The sequence below is a fragment of the Vombatus ursinus genome, unplaced genomic scaffold, assembly GCF_900497805.2.
Source record: "Vombatus ursinus unplaced genomic scaffold, bare-nosed wombat genome assembly UNPS02011572.1, whole genome shotgun sequence".
In the NCBI taxonomy this organism is placed as follows: Eukaryota; Metazoa; Chordata; class Mammalia; order Diprotodontia; family Vombatidae; genus Vombatus; species Vombatus ursinus.
Window position 1 is genome coordinate 5159629 of NW_020951350.1, and position 21252 is coordinate 5180880.

The 21252-nt window shown below is 35.4% G+C and overlaps 1 protein-coding gene across 3 annotated transcripts in view; it reads left to right on the top strand.

Annotated features, from left to right (window-relative positions):
* ANKHD1 (ankyrin repeat and KH domain containing 1) overlaps window positions 1-21252 on the top strand; it is a 119779-nt gene that overhangs the window by 15720 nt on the left and 82807 nt on the right. For all 3 annotated transcript variants that reach the window (XM_027856582.1, XM_027856581.1, XM_027856583.1), the window contains exon 2: window positions 10672-10825. In XM_027856582.1, the coding sequence (XP_027712383.1) occupies window positions 10672-10825 (154 nt within the window). The remainder of the gene's footprint in view (window positions 1-10671; window positions 10826-21252) is intronic.

The following is a 21252-nucleotide window of genomic DNA, read 5'->3' on the forward strand; positions in this document are numbered from 1 at the left end:
AAGATACAACACTTTCCCTGGTGTGGACTAATGTATGCCATACTTTGCTTTTGATAGCTTAATGTGCTTTCCTTAAAGGATTCTGGCATGATTATTCAAAACTAAAGTACATATGTGCAGTCAATACAACAATATTTGTTCACTTGCTTATCAGCATAACCATAAATTGATAACCTCAGTAGTTTGGAATAGAATTGAGCATGTACTCCATCTACTGGCACTGCAGGAGCAAAGCAGGTACTGTAACATGTTCACATAGGGCTTTAATGGGAGACACACCTGCTAGCCAGGGGCAAAGACAGGATGCATGTGGGTTGTTGAGGGTAAGGAGTTTGGGTAGCTATGAAGAGATCCTGGGGCATGCTTACTTACTTCGTTGGTATAAATTAATGGGATTATGGTGTTTGAGGCTCTTCTGAAACTACTGAAGGACCTATTTCTTTTTCAAGTCCTTTAAAAAAATTTTTTTGAGTGATAAGATATGGTCTATTCCCATTGCTCCTTGCGAAGGGGTGGAGAGGACAGATGGGTGGAATTTCATATATCCTGTTGGCCTTTTTCAGATTTATGTAGGCTTTGTGGTGTTTGTAAAATATGGCATTTTTTTCATTTGGTTCCCACAACTCTGGGGCAAGGACTGTTACCTCCCTTTTAGGATGAAGGAACAGGTTCAGAGAGGTTAAGTGACTTGCCCAAAGTCATGTAGCCAGTGACACATGTGTAAGGCAAGATTTAAATCCAGGTCTTTGAGTATTAAGTCCATGGTTCTATCTGTTATACCATGCAGTCTGTTTTTGCTGCCTGGCATTCCATTTTGTTAGCTTGATTAACACATTTTCAAGTTTTCTTCTTGTGGCATTTTTTTAATTTACCTAGTTTAAAAGGAGATAAATGTATTACCAAAAAACACCAAATGAAACTCTTTGAATTTTTAGGATAAATTTAGTAGATAATGTGTTAATGGAATTGAAGGTTGTCGTTGTTGTGATCCTTCTTCCATTGCCAAACTTAACCCTTGAAAGAACTCACTTAGAATTACAGAATTTTAGAACTGTAAGAGATCTTAAAAACCATGCTGTCAACTCCCTCATTTTATAGATGAAGCATTTAAGACCTAATGAGGTCAAGTTATTTGCCCAAAGTTGCAGAGCTAGTTAGGGGTGTATGGCCTGGTCTTAGAATCTGTCTCCCGTCTCCTAGTTCTTTCACTCCGTCTTAAGGTTTTGATTGTGCAGACTGAAGGTAGACCATTTGCATTTACAAAGTAAAAAGACAAGGGGCAGCTAGGTAATGCAGTGAATAGAGCTCCAGCCTTGGAGTCTGGAAGGACCGGAATTCAAATCCAGCCTCAGACACTTGACTCTTACTAACTGTGTGACTCTGGGCAAGTCACTTAACCTCGATTGCCTCACAAAATAAATAAATAAATAAATAAATGAATGATAGAAAGACAAAACCTGGTGAAGATCAACTGTGAAAAATGTTTGAGCTTTATAAGAGGTAGCCGATGAGGTAGCCGATGATGAGAGTTTATTGTTCCCTTAATTTGTGTGGTTAACTCCAATTAGGAGATTAGGAGGACCTGAGTTCAAATCTGGTCTCAGACCAAACACTTGACACTTACTAGCTGTATGACTCTGGGCAAATCACTTAACCCCAATTACCTAAAAATTTAAAAAAAAAATTTTTTTAGGGCAGCTAGGTGGCGCAGTGGAAAGAGCATAGCCCCTGGAGTCAGGAGGTCCTGAGTTCAAATTTGACCTCATACATGTAACACTTACTAGCTGTGTGACTCTGGGCAAATCAGTTAACCCCAATTGCCTCACTGAAAAGCACAAAACTAAAATAAAAACATAAGAAGGATGAAGGACCACCACCAACAACAACAATTCTTCCTGTGATTAATAACAATTACTGATTAAGTTTGCTAGACTTTTATTTTAAATGATTGCAATTTAAAATTAGTGTTTTAAATTGCAATTCTTATCACTCCTGCCCCCTTTCCTGCCATTCTACTACTGTTATTGCAGATTTGGAAAGGGGACGCACAGAATTGAGGGCCATTTTATAGTTTTCTTTGTTTCTTGGATTGCTGTAGCCAAAGAATTCATCATCTCATTGGCAAACCTACTGGGTAATAAGAGCTAGTATGTTCATTTGGTATCATTACTCCTAGTATGTTGAGGAAATATAGGAATCATAAATGCTTATGACAAAATGGGTTGCAGTCTTTTGATGGAATATCCAAATTGAGCTGATAGATCTATTGAAATATTGAATGTGTGCAATGAAACTCTTTGTTATTTTGTCCCCATAAATTTAGAAAGTTATAAGAAGAAATAGATGAACCTTCTATTCCTTTTTCTAAGTAAAAACACTTAAATTATTAAACTAGTTTTTGTGTAGGTAGACTGTTTCACCTGTCTAGTTCTTCAAGCTTATATAGTTCACCTCTGTGGTTTAGTAACCATTTTAGTTTTGGGTTTAGTAACTATTTAGTAACTACCCAGTAACTATTACCATCTAATGGTTCAATGCCAAATGTAAAAAAAGCATCCTCAGGTTTTTTTTGTTTGTTTGTTTGTTTTAAGTTTGGATTGAAGCTTAATAGTGTGTGTGTGTGTGTGTGTGTGTGTGTGTGTGTGTGTGTGTCTGTGTGTGTGTGTGTGTGTGTAGGAAGTCATGAGTTTTGTGGGGTTTTTTTTGTCTTAGGCTCTTGTTCTACAATAACTGACTTTTAAGAGGTACTACCTTTAGTAATTAACAGATATATTACTTTTGGTAGGCTTTATATACTTTTTTCCACTTGAGTCTAATCACATTTAGGGAAAGCAAAGCCCTGTGGGACTAATTTAGTGCTATGAGTCTATGACCTGAAACAAATTTCCATGTTTTTGAAAAACATCATGGCCATATAGTTGTATCTAAATGTTTGTGAATGTAGCTATTGAGCAGGGATAGAGATGTGCAGCTCTATCTTTTGAACAGTTTGAAATTTGTCATTACTAAGAACCCATGAAGATTTCGTATTCCTTTGAGTGATAATGTTACTAGATATTTATTTGAGGCTTATAGTCATTGTATATGGTTTGTCATTATATGATACTAAAAATCTGCCAGTATTTTATTATACAGCATGTATCTGATATTAAAAATCTCTGTAATTTTACATGACTTAACTTGATTAATTTGAATAAATATTTATATATAAACTAACTTATGCCAATATTTTGATATAATATAAATTGTCAAAAATGGCTCATTAATTCTTCCCCAAATAGTAAACATTACCTAAATAAATATTCTATCATTTTACTGGTTTATGATGGAATACACTTGAAAATTGAGGAGGTAGAAAGAGTTTGTTAGTATAATTGCTTTACACGTAACAATAATTGCCTTCTTAAAAGGTATTGGTGCTATTTTAATGTTGGTAGTTGTAATATTTAGTGTTGATGTGATTTTAGTTTTGTTTTGTTTTTGGTTTTTTTTTGGCTAGGCAATCGGGGTTAAGTGACTTGCCCAGAGTCTCACAGCTAGTAAGTGTTAAGTGTCTGAGGCTGCATTTAAACTCAGGTCCTCCTGACTCCAGGGCTGGTGCTTTATCCATTGCGCCTTGGTGCTATTTTAAAGGCAAGACATTTAAGACCTTGCATAGTTTGGCAACATCCTACTTTCCAACCTTTTTTCCCCATTCTGTTTCCTTTCATGACCTTTTTTGTTCCCATCTAAACTCAATAGTCCAGATCCCACCTCTGAGCCTTTGCACAAGGCTAGTCCTCTTCCCTGAAAGGCAGTCCCTTCATTTCTGCCTCTCAGAATGCTAATTTTCTTTCAAGGCTTAGGTAAAATGTTACCTCTTTTGAAGCTTTCCTTGATATTCCCCTTACACTGCCTTCTCCCTCCTCACATTGCCTTGTGTTGTACTTATTTGGGTACATTTTTTTGTATCCTTCCATTAGAATGTAAACTCTCTGGGCAGGGGTTTTTAAGCCTTTTTCATGTCATGGACTCCTTTGGCAGTGGAAGCCTATGGACTCCTGAGGATAATGTTTTGTTTGGTTTTTTTTTGGCTAGGCAATGGGGTTAAGTGACTTGTCCAGGGTAACACAGCTAGTAAGTATCAAGTGTCTGAGGCTGCATTTGAACTCAGGTCCTCCTGACTCCAGGGCCTGTGCCTATCTACTGTGCTGCCTAGCTGCCCCAAGGATAATGTTTTTAAATGCACAAAATAAAATACTATAAGCTTACAAAAGAAACTAATATTGAAATAGTTATCAAAATATTAAAATAAAAACATTCAAGGACTTTGGGTTGAGAACCAAACCATCTGCTTTGTGGACAGGTAGTTTGTTTTTTGTCTTCATATCCCCAGTATTTTGCACTAATAAGTACTTGATTAATATTTCTTACATTTAAAATATATTTTAAAATATTTTTACCATTTTACTTTTTATAGACCTCAAATATATTATGATATAATAAAATATAATTAAATTATAATTGGTCTATTATACAATTAAAATGAAATTCTTTTTGTAATTTTAAAAATATTTTCTTAATTTTATTTTCAGATCTACATTCTTTCCCTCCCACTTCCCTAAAATTTTGATTGTCTTTTTTAATTCAATAGGGTTCCTCACTACCACGTTTGCATAAGTATTTTCACTCTTAAATGACCTTTTAGTCAAATTGGAAATATCAGTGCCTAGATAACTATTTAATGATTTGACTAAATGCAAAGCATGCTTGAAATTCATAGCTCATGATTCTTTCTTATTTGGAAGGATGTATTTTAAAAGTTGCAATTTTGTGTATTGTTGATTCAGTTGCCAGAACATCTCTCAAATCCATCCTATTTCCTCCATTTAGGATACTGGGTAACCAGTATCGTATTTCAGATTCTTGTAATCTTTAACTCTGTTATTATGATAGCCCTTCAATTGGTCTCCCTGTCCCATAGATCTCCCCTTTCCAAAATATCTTTCACACAGAGCTGCCAAATTGACATTTTTTTTCTTTTTGGTGAGGCAATCGGGGGTTAAATGACTTGCCCAGGGTCACCCAGCTAGGAAGTGTCAAGTGTCTGAGGTTGGATTTGAACTCAGGTCCTCCTGACTCCAGGACTGGAGCTCTATCCACACTGAGCTACCTAGCTGCCCCACAAAATGATTTCTTTTTTTTTTTTTTTTTTTTTTTTTTGGTTTTGTTTTTTTGCTTAGGCAATTGGGGTTAAGTGACTTGCCCAAGGTCACACAGCTAGTAAGTGTCAATTGTCTGAGGCTGGATATGAACTCAGGTCCTCCTGACTCCAAGGCCAGAGCTCTATCCACTCCACCACCTGGCTGCCCCTCCAAATTAACATTTTTAAAGCATACTTCTGACCATATCACTTTTGTTAAGAAACCCTGATGGTTCCTTAATTACTCTGGGTTAAAATACAAATTTTTCTGTTTGGCCATTCACAGTCTGACTCTTTCCTACCTTTTCAAGCTTATTGCACATTAATTATCTTTATGCATTCTAAATTCCAGTCAAATTGGCTTATTTAATTATTGTTCCCAGTACAAAACATTCCATCTCCTCTTGTTGAGTCTTTGCACAAACTTTTCTCTTATCCTAGGAATGCATATGCTCTTCACCTTTGCCTCTTTGAAACTGGAGTTTGTCCAAGGTTTAGCTCAAGTGTTATTCCTACATGAGATTTCCTGATTACACACACACACAGGTGCCCTTGACTTATCCATGTAATGTTATTTCCTTCCAGTAGAATCTAAGCTCCTTAAGGGCAGGAACTATTTTTGTCTTTATATCCCCTGCCTGGAACTTAGTCTCTTAAGTTTGTTGAATGAATGAATTATAATGTCAATCTATGTCCACTCATTAAGCTTTAGTGGCTCTGTAACCCCCAGAATCAAATATAAATTCATTTGTTTGACATTTAAAGTTCTTACATAAACTGGCGCCCCATTCTACCTTTCCAATTTTCTTATACTTTCATCTCCATGAATTCTAAATTCCAGCTATGTTAGCCTATATGTGGTTTCTCGAATATGACACTCTACCCATCTCCCTCCCTTTGCCGACCTCGACACCTAGAAGTCTCTGGCTCCTTATCTCAGCATCTCAGTTTCCCTGTCTTCCTTCACGACTCAACCAATATCCTGCTTACTAACGGAGGCCTTTCCTAGTCCCTCTAATCCTGGAGCTCTTAACCTTTTTTCCCCCCTCATCATTGACCTCCTCAGCAGCCTATGAAACCTTTTCTAGAATGTTTTAAATATTTAGAGTAAAATATGGATTACAAGGGAAACTAATTATGTTGAAGTAGTTTTAAAAAATAACTTCACAGACCCCAGATTAAGACCCCCAGTTCTAGCTGCTATTGCCCTTTATCTTCTCTGAATTTATCTTGTTGTTTTACTCATCATTAGATGTAAGTTCCTGGAGGGCAGGGACTTTTTTTTGCCTTTATAGCATTTAGCACAGTGTCTGACACATAATACGTACTTAATAAATGCTTGTTGATTGAATGACAAAATGACTTGTTACCTCATTTGAACTTAACAAGTACCCTCTGAAGTAGGCAAGGCACATATTACCTTTTATATAAAAGATGGGAAATTGAGACATCAAGGAACTTGCCTGTGATCATGAGCATGCTTATTGAGGGAGGCATAACTAAAACCCAAGTGACATTTCTATATCAAACTGCTTCTCACAACCCAGATCTACGTGACATTCAAAATATAAGAGTATTATGTTCAGTAAGTTTGTGTTTAAGGTATTGTTTCAGACTAGTCATACTTTTTTAAAATAGGGGCAAGAGTTTTTCTGAGAACTCTGTTTCTGTGTGCTTTTGCTGGTTAAATATAGATACTTCCCAAGGCTTTCATCCGTCTGTCCTCTCCTCCCTTTCCATCTTCCTTCAGTGTATACTTATCCCTCAAGTGATCTCTTCTGTTTCTTTACCTTCAGTTATCCCCTATGCAAATGATCCCCAGATTTCAATCTACTTGGCTTCAGTCTTGCATTGCTAACTGCCCATTGAATGGCACAACTTGAATGGCCTATCAGCATTTCAAATTCAATTTAAAATGACTCATTTTCCTTACCTATTCCCCAGTCCTTCCTTTCTCTTCCTGATTTCCTATTTCTGTCGTTAATATATCACCCTTCTGGTCCAATTCAAAACCTTTGATTCTTTCCATTTCCTTGTTCCCACATATCTATTCCTTGTTCTCAGTCAATCAATAAGTATTTAATAAGCACATACCAGGTGCTGGGTACTATGATAAGCACTGGGGTTACAAGTACAAAAAATGAAGCAGTCCCTATTCACGAGGAGCTTAATGTTATAAGGATCAAATAATATAGGTAAAGTTTACAAATCTTAAAGTGCTGTATGTTGAGTGTTGTTAGGATTATCCTAGTAGTTGCTAAACCCAGTCCATTTCACCTTTACAGTGTATCCTGTATTCATTCCTTTTCAATTTCTACTATCACCCTAGTTTAGTCCTTGTTTCCTCTTACAGTATTTTCCTAACTAGTTTTCCCAGTTTCCCAATGTTAATGCCTTTCCTTTCTAATCTGTCTCACATCCTGTTGCCAGTATAGACCTAGAGTTCAAAGGGCTCTTAAAAGTATCCTGCAATGGGGAATGGCTGAACAAGTTGTGGTATATGAATGTAATGGAATACTATTGTGCTATAAGAAATGTTGAACAGGCTGACTTCAGAAAAACCTGGAAAGACTTGTATGGTCTGATGCTAAGTGAAGTGAGCAGAACCAGGAGAACGTTGTACACAATAACAGCCATGTTGTTTGATGACTAATATTGATAGACTTAGCCCTCCTCAGTAATGCAAGGGTCTAAGACATCTCCAAAGGCCTCATGATGGAAAATACTATCCGCAAAGAAGAGAGAACTATGGAGTTTGAATGCAGATCGAAGCATACTATTTGCTATTTTTTTTTCTTCTGTTGTGTTTTGTTTCCTCTTTCAGGTGGTTCCTCCTATTGGTTCTAATTCTCACTTACAACATCACTAATGTGAAAATATGATTAATAGGAATGTATATGTATAGCCTATATCAGATTACATGCTGTCTAGGGGAAGGAGGTGGGGGGGGAGAAAAATTTAAAACTCAAAAGCTTATGGAAGTGATTGTTGATAATTCAGAATAAATTAATAAAAAAAAAGTATCCTGCCAACCCCTTCCCCCCTCCACCAACAACTTGACATATGAGGAAACTGAGGTTCAAAGAGATTGAGTGACTTGTCTGAAGTGACCCAGATTTGAACTCCAAATAAAGTCTGCTTTCTACTATTCTTTGCTGCCAGACATTATCTTCTTCAAGCAAGGTTTTGATCTTTTATTTCCCCTTAACATTAACTTTTAGTTGTTCTTCATTACCTACCATTTAAAATGTAAATAGCCCAACTTTTAATGTCCCAGCCTCAGTTTACCATTTTAACCTTATGTCCCACTTCCCAATAGTTTCTCTCTTTATCAGCCAATTGGCACCATTTTCTGTTCCCTGAACGTGTTTCTGTTCATGTTATTCCCTCTGCTGGAATTGTAGAATGTTTGTTGGGAGCATTTGTTACAGAAAAAAGAAGAAAGGAAGAAAGAAGCATTTATTGTTTACTATGTTCTAGGCATTGTGCTTAAGTGAAACGAACACGTCATGACTTCCTTGGATACCCTAGCTTGAAGTGGTTGCTTCTTCCTTTGAACTCATTGTGCTTTGGTACCCATGGCATCATTTATATCCTGCCTCATGTTTATTTGTGTGGTTGTATTATTGCTGTTAGATTGTAAGCTCCCTAATGTCAGAGGACATGTAGACATGTAATATTTGTATGAATGTATATATAAGAGGCTTAGGGAGATACGATAATAAGAGTACTGCACTTGTAGTCAGGAGATATGGATTCAAATCCAGACTCTTAACGTTTTATACAGTGTGTGACCATGGGCAAGTCATTTAATTCTCTGAATTGCAGTTTCTTGCCTGTAAAATAAGGCTACTACCCATTAATACCTACCTCTTAGGGTTGTTGTAAAAGCCAAATGAGATCATCTAAGTGCTTTACTGTAAAGTGTAAATACTTTAAAGTGTTATATAAATGTCAGCTACTATTATTTATATACCCTAGCAGGACTTTATAGTTCTGACATGTAGTAAGTGATTATCAAGTTGAATTTAATTAGAATTCCATCAATAAGCATTTAGGGATAATGCCTCTTAGTAATTACTTTTTAAGGTTATTGTGAAGTATCAACTGAAATTGTAAAGCACTTTGCGAACTTGAATGTGCTATATGGGTGTTATCTATTGCTACTACTATTTATTAATTGGGATTCAAGAACAGAAATGAAAAATAGTCCCTTCCTTTAAGATGTTCACATTCTATAGAAACATAACCTGAACTTTTTTTTTCATTCTGTAATGTTAATCTGTGTTTAAATTTCCATAAGGTACCAAATAGCACATCAGTCCACTTTTTTGTTTAAAATTAGAATTGCATCTAAATACAATCTTTAGTAGTAATGAGGAAGTTGATACACAGTTTTATTTAATTTGTTTGAAATACTGTTCAGTCTATTCTCAAAACTGACAAGTAAGGCTGCCAGAAGATGCCTAACTCCTTTCTGTGCTTGTAACAAATTCTTTGTTGTTCAAGAAGTTAATGTGCAAGGTCATTTTGACAACTGGTAAGCTACATTTATCCTACTGGCCCAGATCCAAAATGGAGTTCTCTTTGTAAAGAAACAACATTGCAACATAGTACATGGTTTAATTTCAGTCATTTTGAAGTTACAGATTAGTTATATAAGATTGTTGTACTTCCCAGATGGTTCAGAGCTAGGCAATTTCCAAACTGTTTGGTGTTTACCATCTTTTATGGCGTATCTCTTTTTGTGGTAGGACTAGCAACCATTTGGTATTCATTATGAATCATAAATCATCATATAAAGCAGATACAATTTCTTATAGGCCATTGAAGTAAAAACTGTAATATTTGGAAGAAGAGAAATAATTAATTTTGGAGTTATCCGAAGCACAGGTTATGGATTGTAGATCATAACTGTTCTTATCCCTCTTTGCTTTTGCTGTCTTACTTTTCTAGTCTTTGATTTTACTTCTCTACATACTCCAGCCATACTGGCCTGCCTTCCTTGCACATAATACTCCGTATTTATCCCCTTGCCTCTGCATTAATATGCCTGAAATGCTCTTTCTTCTCACCTTCACCTCTTAGAATTTCTGTGTTTCTCTTCTGTGTTTCCTTAAGTATATTGATGTCATGTCTATAGAGACCTTAGACGAGGGTTTTTAACCTGGGATACATGGACACCCCACCCCCAGGGGTCACTGGATAGATTTTAGGAGGTCTCTTTGACTTTGTAAGGGGGGAATTACATATTTATTTTCACTAACCTCTAAGTGAAGATAAAATAAATTTAGTGTTCTCTCAAAGTTTTTTTTCTATCCCCATGAACCTATAATATACCATTTTTCTCTCTCTGTCTTTCATACACAGACACAAACACACACCAACTCAAGTTTATCAGGGACATTTATCAGACAGTAATTCTAGAGCTATACTATGGCTTTTATAAAATCTGTTTAATGGAGCTTGAATCTTTAATTCTCAAACAGGTTGAGTCATTTATTTTGGACCAAGAAGATCTGGATAACCCAGTGCTTAAAACAACATCAGAGTTATTCTTATCGAGCGCAGCAGAAGGGACAGATTTACGCACAGTGGATCCAGAGACACAAGCAAGATTAGAAGCATTGTTGGAAGCAGCAGGTACTTTATTTGCATTCTCACGTTATCCTTGCCAAGTGTTTTTTCAGTTTATGTACATATAAACTGTTAGCTATCTATGTAGAATTGATTGAACTTTTCTAGTCATTAAGAATATGTTCAAATTTGTTAACTTGAACACAGAAAGTTACAACTTTAAAAAATGAAAGGTAATATGAAACTTGAATATCTTAAATTTCAATTAGTGACTGACTACTGGATTTACCTTTTTTAGTAATAGTATAAAGTGATATTATACTAATGGCAAACTCTGCTCTCAACACTTCATGAAATAAAAATAACAAAAACAGAAGACAATTCTCACTAAATTGAGAATCCTTGACTTTGATTTATAGAATCCCATATGTATCTATGTGTAATCATAATAAATTGTATTTCTCTTAGAATAAATTAATTAACATAAAATAAACCAAATTTTTGATAGCTTTATAAGTGATGCTAAATAAGCATAAAAATATTTTTAAAAATAAATGAGAAGAATATCTGGGAACACAGAGTTTGATGTAGAAGTCAATAAGAGTAGACTTTAAAACATTACAAAACAGATATCAAAATCCTCTGATATCTGGTCAAAAGGGAGAGATAGACAAACCCATGAAACAGAATAGAGATTTCAGACATGGGATCAAAATACACAAAAGACTAATGTTTGCTCAACCTATAGAAAACAAAAGATGGGAAGGATTAATCTTTTAATAAATATTGAGAAAACTGGTTAGCAGATATGATAGAAAATAGATTTAGTCTCATAACTCACATATACCAGAGTAAAATCTACCTGGCTTATAGACTCTTTGTTTTAAAACCTATTACAAAAATAGAGTAAAATAGAATAACCTATTTATATCACTTCTGGAGGGAAGGTAAGTATCTATTAAATGGAAGAAATTATTGGGGACAAGATAAATGAGCTTGATTACATAAAAAGAAAACTTTCCATGTGATGGGAAATAACATTGTGTGAAAAATATGTAGCAAAAACCTCTCAAGTTTTAGAAGGAAATATATGAAGTAGTCAAAGGCAAGACCTAGTCTCCAGTGCATACCTGATCAAAGGATAGGAAAGTAAATTTACAAAAGAGGAATAAGTGGTCCTTTTTTTAAAAAAATCATTTGAAAAAATACCATCTTTGACAATAAAGAAATGAAAATTAAAACAGCCTTGAAGCATCACGTCATGCCAATTAAATTATTTTTTAACAATGAAATTGCTGGCATTATGGGGAATAAATACACTCATACATTTTAGATGACATTGTAACCTGAGATTTTTTTTTTAACAAGCAATCTAGCGGCACTCCACAAACACTACAAAAAATAACAGTAATTCATCCTACTGTTGGGAATGTAGCCTTAGAATGTTCTTAAAAAAAAAAAGAAGACAGTCTCTGTTCAAATATATTTATCTCACCACTTTGTCAATGTGGAAAAAATTGTGTGTGTGTGTATGTGTGTGTGTGTTCATGTGCATGCGAGCAATAATAGTAATTGGGCAGCTAGGTAGCTCAATGGATAGAGTGCTGGGTCTGGAGTCAGAAGGACTTATCTTTGTGAGTTTAAATCTGACCTGACTTACTAGCTGTATGATGCTGGGCAAGTCACTTCATCCTGTTTGCTTTAGTTTCCTCATCTGTAAAAGCTGGAAAAGGAAATGGCAAACCACTCCAGTGTCTCTGCCAAGAAAACCCCAAATGAGATCACAAAGAGTTGGGACACAACTGAACAACAACAAAAATAATAGGAATCTGGAAATAGCTGGATACATTGTTAAGCTAATGTAATGGAATAATATAACTTTATTAGTGAGATAGTTACTGTGAGGAATATAAAGAAATCTAGAAAGATTTTAATGAAATAATATAGAGTATAAAAGTCAGCACCTGTTCTTCTGAACAGATTGCATGCTAATTGTGATGATATAAGATGACAGTGTACAGAAATGGATGGACAAATGATGAAAGCTTATTTAGATCCAGAGAGAGATTTACAACAAATTGTTGTTTGTCATGTATGTTAAAATTTATTTTTTCAAATGCATTGAGTTATAAAGCAAGTATAATTGCTTTTGCTAATGTCAAGTTTATTATAAACCATAAAAAAGACAAACAGGGCTTTTGTAAACTACCAGAAAACCCCACAACCCTTAAAAATGAGGCAAGACAGAAGGAAAAATATATTAAATGTATGAAGCATGCTTCTTGAAGACAATGCACACTTATCAGTTTTAATTGTATTTTAACAACTCTCCTTAATTTTTTTCTGCAAGAAGCTTCCATCAAGTTAAAAGACAAGCTTTCTTTAGAGGTTAACTATTCAAGTAAAAATTAAAGTCTTTTATACCCTGTACACATAATAGTCTCATGTGTATATATTTTATTTTACTTTTTTTAAAAGAAAGAATATGATATGTGTAAGAGAAGGAAATTGAATAGCTTATTATCTCTTTTAAAGAGCTGCTAAGTGCTCTAGGTATACCCCACCTAATGTCTTTAGTTCCATGAAAATAAGCTATTAGGTAAAATGACATTACAGCAGGCAGTTACATAGGTACAACTTTTTTTAATGGACAATTCACTGAAAAATAGTACAAAAAAGATTTTACAACTTTACGTTAGGTTTTGGTTATGTATTGTGACATATTATTTGTCAGAAAAATCTTATGGAAAAGGAAAATCCCTTGGTTTTCCAGTGTAGGATAGTATAGTGGAAAGAATAGTAGACTTGTCAGGATAACTGAGTTCAAATCTCAGCTCCAGAATTTAATAGTTGCGTGATTGAGCAGGTTGCTTAACCTTTTTGTGTTTTCAGTCCCTTTATCTTTCAGATAGTGGTGATACTTGTATGATTTACTGCACAGGGTCCTTGTGAAAAAAGGGCTTTATAAAACATCAAAGTGCTAATAAATAGCACAGTGCTTGGCTTGGCCAAATAATGATGAGTTGTAAGTAAGGAATAAAGGGGCAAAATTTAGGGGTATTTTCATAAGATTATAGGAAATGAGTAAATATTAAAATGTACATTTGTTTAGGATCTCATTTATCTATTAACTTTATACTATTATGTAAAAACACAGGCAAGAGTGTAGTAAGACTAATTTTCTGATTGTGGTTTCTCTGACGAATTAGTGGATGGCTCTAAATTAGATCTTTAAAACTAGCTTGAATAGAGCATTTGAATTTGATTTATTACCATATCTGTAGTATGGGGCTTAGTTAAAAAATTTTAAATTATAAAAGATTTTGTGGTGACTATTTACTTTAGATCTACTATAACAAATGGGCTAAAACTACAAGTAAAATAGCTTTATTCCTACTTTGTCACTTTAGTTGAGGGTAAATATGAGGGACAGAAAACTTTATATTTTTATAGAATGATTTTGAAACACTGACTATGCGATGGGATCTAGCTAAAATACTATTAATAAATCTAGCAGCTGTATACCATCAAGAGTAAAGAATAACAATGTCTTCAAAGATGATTGAAACCATCAGAATGGTGACTCCTCTTCCAGTACAGAAAAAAGTTTACAAATATAGAAAACGATTAGTGCTTCTCATTTTGTCCGCTGATGTATTGTTTAAATATTCCTTACAGAACAAATTTCCAACATGAAGATTATTCTTGAATCCTGTCTAAAATAGATTTAATTATTGAGGTTCTAAAAAGGCCACTATAACAAGGCATTTTTACCAAAAAGCCATCTCATGGAGTAAACCCAGATAATAGCATTGTCATGAGCATATACATTATTATGGATAATATAGGGAAATGTTTCTAACCTAGTTTTTTTTTTTGCTCAAGTTTTTATCTTGTCAAGTTGATGCTGAATCCTATTGAGAAGTAGGTGACTTTGCATGATGATACTTTGTGCTTGGAAACATTTACCTTTCCTTTGATATGTAATCATTTGATTTTATTTATTTGTGGGATGGGAGGAGGCAGGGTTTATAGAGCCTATCCAGGAAGGTAGATCAAGTTTTGGCTGAACTGCAGTAATGGAGATCTAGTTTAGGGACAGACAATTACAATTTTGGGGAGCATTTATACCTGTCTGGAAGGTTCTTAGGAAACTGGATCAGCTTTGAGGTTGACCCTAGTGATTCATATCTTCTCTAGGCTGAAAATGGGGATCTAATTAATCTCAGACTGAATCCAGGGAACCAGAAACCTTGTGCTTTTCCTACTTTGCTTATAGTCTCAGATTTAGGCTAGAAAAATACCTTCATAATTCACCTTTTAGTGAGAGGTGCTGCTGTGCTATTTTGATGCAAAGATCAGAACCCATGAGATCATTTAGTAACGTGCTCACTTGTATATTGATTTGTTTCTTATTCAGGCTGTTAAGCAGAATCTTGGGGAGTTTTTTAGAAGCCATATAGGAACGTGTCATAAGTATGTCACTTTTGTCAGCAGGTCTCCACTAAAGTCCTACTCCGATGCCTCATTGTGGCCCACAGGTGACCCTGGGTTCTTGAAGGTTATGCTAGCAGAGCGCAAGCTCCGGCAGGTCCTACCAAGCTGGAAAGGCTTCAAGTATGGGCCCTTTGAATGGATTCTATATCTGTCATCCATGGACCAACCTAGCTAAGTTCGAAGAGGCTCATCACCAGAAGGTTGGACACCAGGTGATGAATTTTTTGGCTACAGCAATTCATGAAACAGTCTATTCAGGTATGGAGGGGTTGCAATATGCATAGGCAGAGGGAATTCCACCCACAGTAATAGAATCATGCATCTTTTGAAGTATTGAAGTATGTCAGCAAGCACCGTGAGAAGAGACATCTTGATTCTCCATTCAAAAATTATGCCATTAATTAAACCCACCTCAGAAATTCATAGGATCTAGAACTGAAAAGAACCTCACAGATTATCTATCTAGTCCAATCTCCCCCTTTTTTTTTTTTTTGAAAAGTTTTGGTAATCAAATATTTGTCATCTCCTTAAAGAATTTTATGGATACTTAGATGTTGCCTTTCATCTTAGATTTTATTTAAGAATAATATAACCTTATACTTTGAAATATAAACAATTAAAAAATTTATAAAGAATTACATTTGATTCAAGACAGTTCTCCACAGATGCAGAATCATTTGATAATGAAAACTGTCTTGAAAATTAAAGTTTAGGAATATCTACTTTTAAAATTGTGGCAGATATTGAGCTTAGGTGCAGAAAAGATAAATGCTGAAAAGTGTCATTGCCAAGGCAGTTAGCACCAATATTTAGAATGCTAACTATTAATACTTCATTACTTCAATGGATCTTATTGACGTGGGTATTTTATTTAAGGATGCAGATTACAACCCATCCATGCCTTCTCATCCTGTTCAGTTCTTGTCCATGTTATTTATGGAAATAAATTCTGCTGAGAGCATCTACTCAGTATGGAGGCAAGAGACCTTCCTGTAGGCCTTTAACATGTTCTGGGTGCTATTGCAGCCATTTGGGCTATCCATCTTTTGTTCCTTGATCTTGATACATGACCATCCCACCTTCTTTTCTCATCATGCATTTCCTGGATGACCTTTTACACTACTTCTTGTGTACAAGTGATCCTGGTTTTACTTGATTTGCAGCCACACAGCATCAAAGAGAAAAAGAGATGTGGGGGGAGGGGAGCGGGTCAAGGAGCATCTTGAGCTCATTGAAAGAAAGCACTATGTATTTCTTCGAAATGTAATCTGGTCTGTTCTTTTCTTTTTGTTCAGTTCTGGACCCAACTTATTGTCCATTTGCAGTTCCTGTGTGAGGGATGTACTAATGAACTGACTTAATGTTTGTTCATCTAATTGCATGTCTGGACAATAGATATTTTTCATCCTTTGGGCATTTCTGAATAGATTATTAGGCCCATCCTTTCATCTTATGAATTTTGTTGAAGACTATCTGTGTTCTGGGCCCTGATATAACAGAGTTTTGTGCAAATGGCAGTATCTGGAGGACCACACCATTGAAAATAGTGGAGAAAATCCTCTGTGATAGTGAAAAACATTTTTAGTGAGCGTGTTTCACCTTGTTATGTGCCTCACTTAATATGATAAATGGTCATTGAACAAAGTTGCTTATATCTACCAAGGAATCTTGTATGATAACAAAAAGTGATCTATGATCATTTAAGATTTGAAAAGTGTTTTATGTACATAACCTCATTTGAGTCCTGACAGCAATCCTGCATGTTGCAGCCACATCTATTATTATTCCCAAGCTTTATTTGAGAGCTTGTTGAATTGGCCATGGTGGCGAAGCTAGTAAGTGTCACAGGCAGAATTTGACCCTGTGTTTTCCTAGCTCCAAATCCAGTGCTCTGTCCACTCTGCCAAGCTGCATTTTGGCCTATGAATGGAAAGAAAGGAAGGAAACTAGCATTTATTAAGCACTGCACTAAATGCTTTGCAAATATTATCTCATTTTATCTTCACAACAACTTTGTGAGGTAGGTGCTATATATTATCACTATTTTACAGTTGAGGAAACTGAGACAGACAGATGTTAAGTGACTTGCCAAGGGGTTACACAGATAGTAAGTGGCTGAGGCCAGCTTTGAAGTCAGATTTTTCTGCCTCTGGGCCCAATATTGTATCCACTGTGCCACATAGTTATGTGGAAAATACTTTGTTGGAGGAAGGCATTGAATGCATTTTGCCTTACAGGTTCAAATACTTTTTTTTTTTAAATTATAAACACCATGGGATCTTATGTTTTCCATACCTTTCCATCAATTGTGTGACTGTGAAGATGTAATCTGGTATAGAAAATGGTTTGTGAAAGCATATTTATTCTTTTCTCATATTTGCATCAAGGATATCTTTAATATATGTGTAGATCATTCTCTTAAAGATCTGGAGACTAGAAAATATACCTATGGATTGATAGTTACTGACATCCTCATTTACATTTTTGGCTAATAATATAGTCATTCTCTCTTTTCCCTCCCCCTAGTCATTTGGTATTTTCTTCTCTTGAGGTCTTGAAAATTATTCCGATGCTTTCGAAATTATATTTCATACAACAGAGATTTGATTCGTACTTTGATTCATCTAGTCTAGTTATTTTTATTACTTTTATCTAAATGTCATTTGCATTTCCTGAAGTGTTTGGTAAATCATTTCCAAATGTGGTGATTCTGCTGCCCACAATGAGAGTAGATTGTTCCATTTTCTATCTGTTACCCTCTCTTCAATTTTATTTAGGAGCTTTTGAGATAATCTGATTCACATCAAACTTTCTGCAGATTTACTTTTTACTTTTCCTTGTTTTGTGAGGTGATACTGCTCATAGTCTTCCATGATCCTCTGCTGTAATGAATCTTTACTAATTTGTGTTCTAAACTAGCATGCTCTAGTCTTGCCAAATCTCTGCTTGGCAGTGAGGTCAGATATTTGTTGGCTACAGAGGCTCTTTAGTCTTTTGGTCACCTTCCTGGTAACTGTTCTACCTTGGTTAAACTTTTGTAAGAAAAGGTAACAATAAGGGGCAGCTAGGTGGCGCAGTGGATAGAGCACCGGCCCTGAAGTCAGGAGGACCTGAGTTCAAATATGGCCTCAGACCAAACACTTGTCACTGACCAGCTGTGTGACCCTGGGCAAGTCACTTAACCCCAATTGCCTTAAAAAAAAAAAAAAGAAAAGAAAAGGTAACTAAATCTTAGCTTTTACCTTTGTTCATTTCCCATTTTAAAAAAGTCACCAGTGCTTTGAATAGACTGAATTTGAACTGTCATAATTGCGCAGTGTGTCTTTTCATTTTTGAACTTAAAAATTTGCTATTGTTTTTGACATTTGCTTTAATTAGTTGATAATCTGATTATATATGGTTCATTTGGAATAATTCAGTAACTAATCAGTCAGCAAGCAACAAGTCTTTTTCTGTATGTTAAAATATAGTCAGTTTTTTTGTATCATATTACTCAGTGTTTGCCATATCTAGTATCTTCCATTTCTTTGAAGGAAGAAAGCGTTCACTGTTGTACAAGCACCAGGCTTCTGAATTCACCTGCTTTTGGTCTCTTTCATTTCATAACCTCAAACTATACCCTTCCCTCTGGTCTTTGCATTCATGTTGTCTAAGTTTGAAGATACTTGGTCTGGTGGATCTTGGCAAATTTTTGTTGCATTTCTCTTTGACTCTGCCTTTTCAACAGTGGTTCACAAATAAGCTGCAATCATTTTTATAATGGTCATTGTTACGTAGGGTCATCATGTGCACTGCAGAGTGAGATGACCATATTCCATGAATGATGTTTATTGCCTTTGGGTGCATGATGAAGCCAACTCTGCCAACTGCTTTATTTGCTTTTTCAAGCAGAACCTGTGAGTCATCCTTCATTTTTAGCTTTTACTTCCTTATCTCTTTCTTCTTTCATTTGTCGTGAGAATGTCAGTATTGATTTTCTAAACATATTGATGATGTTCAGCTCTTCTAGTAGTATCTCACTCAATTCATTGGTCATTGAACAGGTAAACTGAAAGCTATGTGAATTTTAGCATTCTCTCCCATCTTTTCTACCACAGCACCATAGAGGGTACGTTTCTTTATTTTTCTTTGTTTCATGGGTTGCCATGGCCAAATAATTCCTGTCATATGGTGGCTAGCCTATTTGTGGTAAGCATCTTTATTCTTGACTAGTCTCCTGATGTAGTTCGTTGCTGGGATTATACTCAGAGGCTTTCTAGTTTGATAGAGAGAGATGGAGTTTTGCATTCTCCTGGTATATTCTTCAGGTATCCTGTCACTTCCAAATCGTGTTGAGGCATCAGAAGACTATCAGGGAAATAAAATATCAAATAACCTTCTAAAATTGTCCTTTTTTTACCTGTAAGAAAAGAGTTTAGTGATAATGAGAGGGATCTTGAAGAAGTAGCAAGGCAAAGGCTATGAAAAGAAAGTCATTTTATAGAAATTTCCTGTCTTGGCCATCCTTAGGTAATTTGAAAGGACCACATTAATTAGATAAAAGTGACAGGTGAAAAATGACAATTTAGTTACAGGTGGTAGAACAATAACTTTATAGGTGAAGTAGATAAATTTTGTTGAAGACAGATGAAAATTTATTAAATATTTAAAATCAAAACTATATTTATTCATTCAGCAAACATTTTTTGAGGGGGCTGCTATGCACAGTTTTGATCAGCCAGCTGGTTTTTGTCAGTCAACAACATTGAGTGCTGTGTGCAAGAAATATATCAGTTCCTTTGAAAGTAATGAAGCCATTACAAACAGACCTAGGTAAAAGACAGTAAATGAGATGGTTAAGTCTGATGTTTATGCTGAGAACAGTTCTGGAGATGAAAGGTCAAATGGGATTGTTTTGGGTATGTACACATGAGTTGGAAATCCAGGTTTGAGTAGTAGAAGGTCACCATTAGTTAATTTTGGCAAAGAAAGAGCATGGCAGTAGGACAGAAGTAGGCAAAGCCTTTTCATAGATGACTAAATAAAAAATACTTTAGAGCTTGCTTAAACTCCTGCTTTTATGGAGATAGGTGATAGGGATATGATCATGAAATAAGATACTGTCCTTGCCCTCAAGGAGCTTTTAGCCTAGTAGAAAATAAGATAAATATATGAGATATATGTGTGTATATTTATTCCATCCATTTTGGAAGGCAATATTTAGTGTACATATGTGTATACACACAGACATATGTAAGTATAATGCACATTTGTCTTTGATACGTATATAAAAAACTATGTAACTCAAAGAAGAGAGGATATTGATATTTGTTAGTGACCTATAGAGGACTCACTCTGAAGGGAGCTCACATTCATCACAGACCCCAATCCTCAGGACACCGGGGCTGTAGAGGACTTGCTCCAGAGGGGACTCACATCCATCACTGATCCTGAGACTCAAGACTCAAAAGTACTGGGGGGCCTGTGCTTCTTCATGCAGATTGGGAGGTGAGCTCCATGTGTATGGGAAGTCTTCTGAATGTGTCTTGGCCCTCTATCTTGGGGTGAGGCTGAAGGGCTGGTGTTGAGTGGTTTTTTTTTTTAATTTTTAATTTTTATTATGAACCTTTGCTACACATCAATAAATGAATATTTTCATATATATAAAGAAAAAGAGTATATATAAACCACAAATCTCTATTATGTATATCTTGAGGTTTTTTTAAAGTATATAACAAATTCAGCAAATTAATTCCAAAGCTGATGTACTTGTCTGTCTCCCCCTAAACTTCATTCTGTTCTCTTTTGATTCTTTGTTTTCTTTTGTGTTTCTTAAATGTTTAGTTGATGCTCTTTGCTTTCTTTTTTAACATAAATGTCACTATTTCTCCCTTCCTCTGCCAAAAAAAGAAGCCCTCCCTTGAAACAAATAAGCATAGTCAAGCAAACACACATTGACAATGTCTGAAAATATATGTCTCATTCAGCATCTCTAGTCCTGATGTCTCTCTGACAGT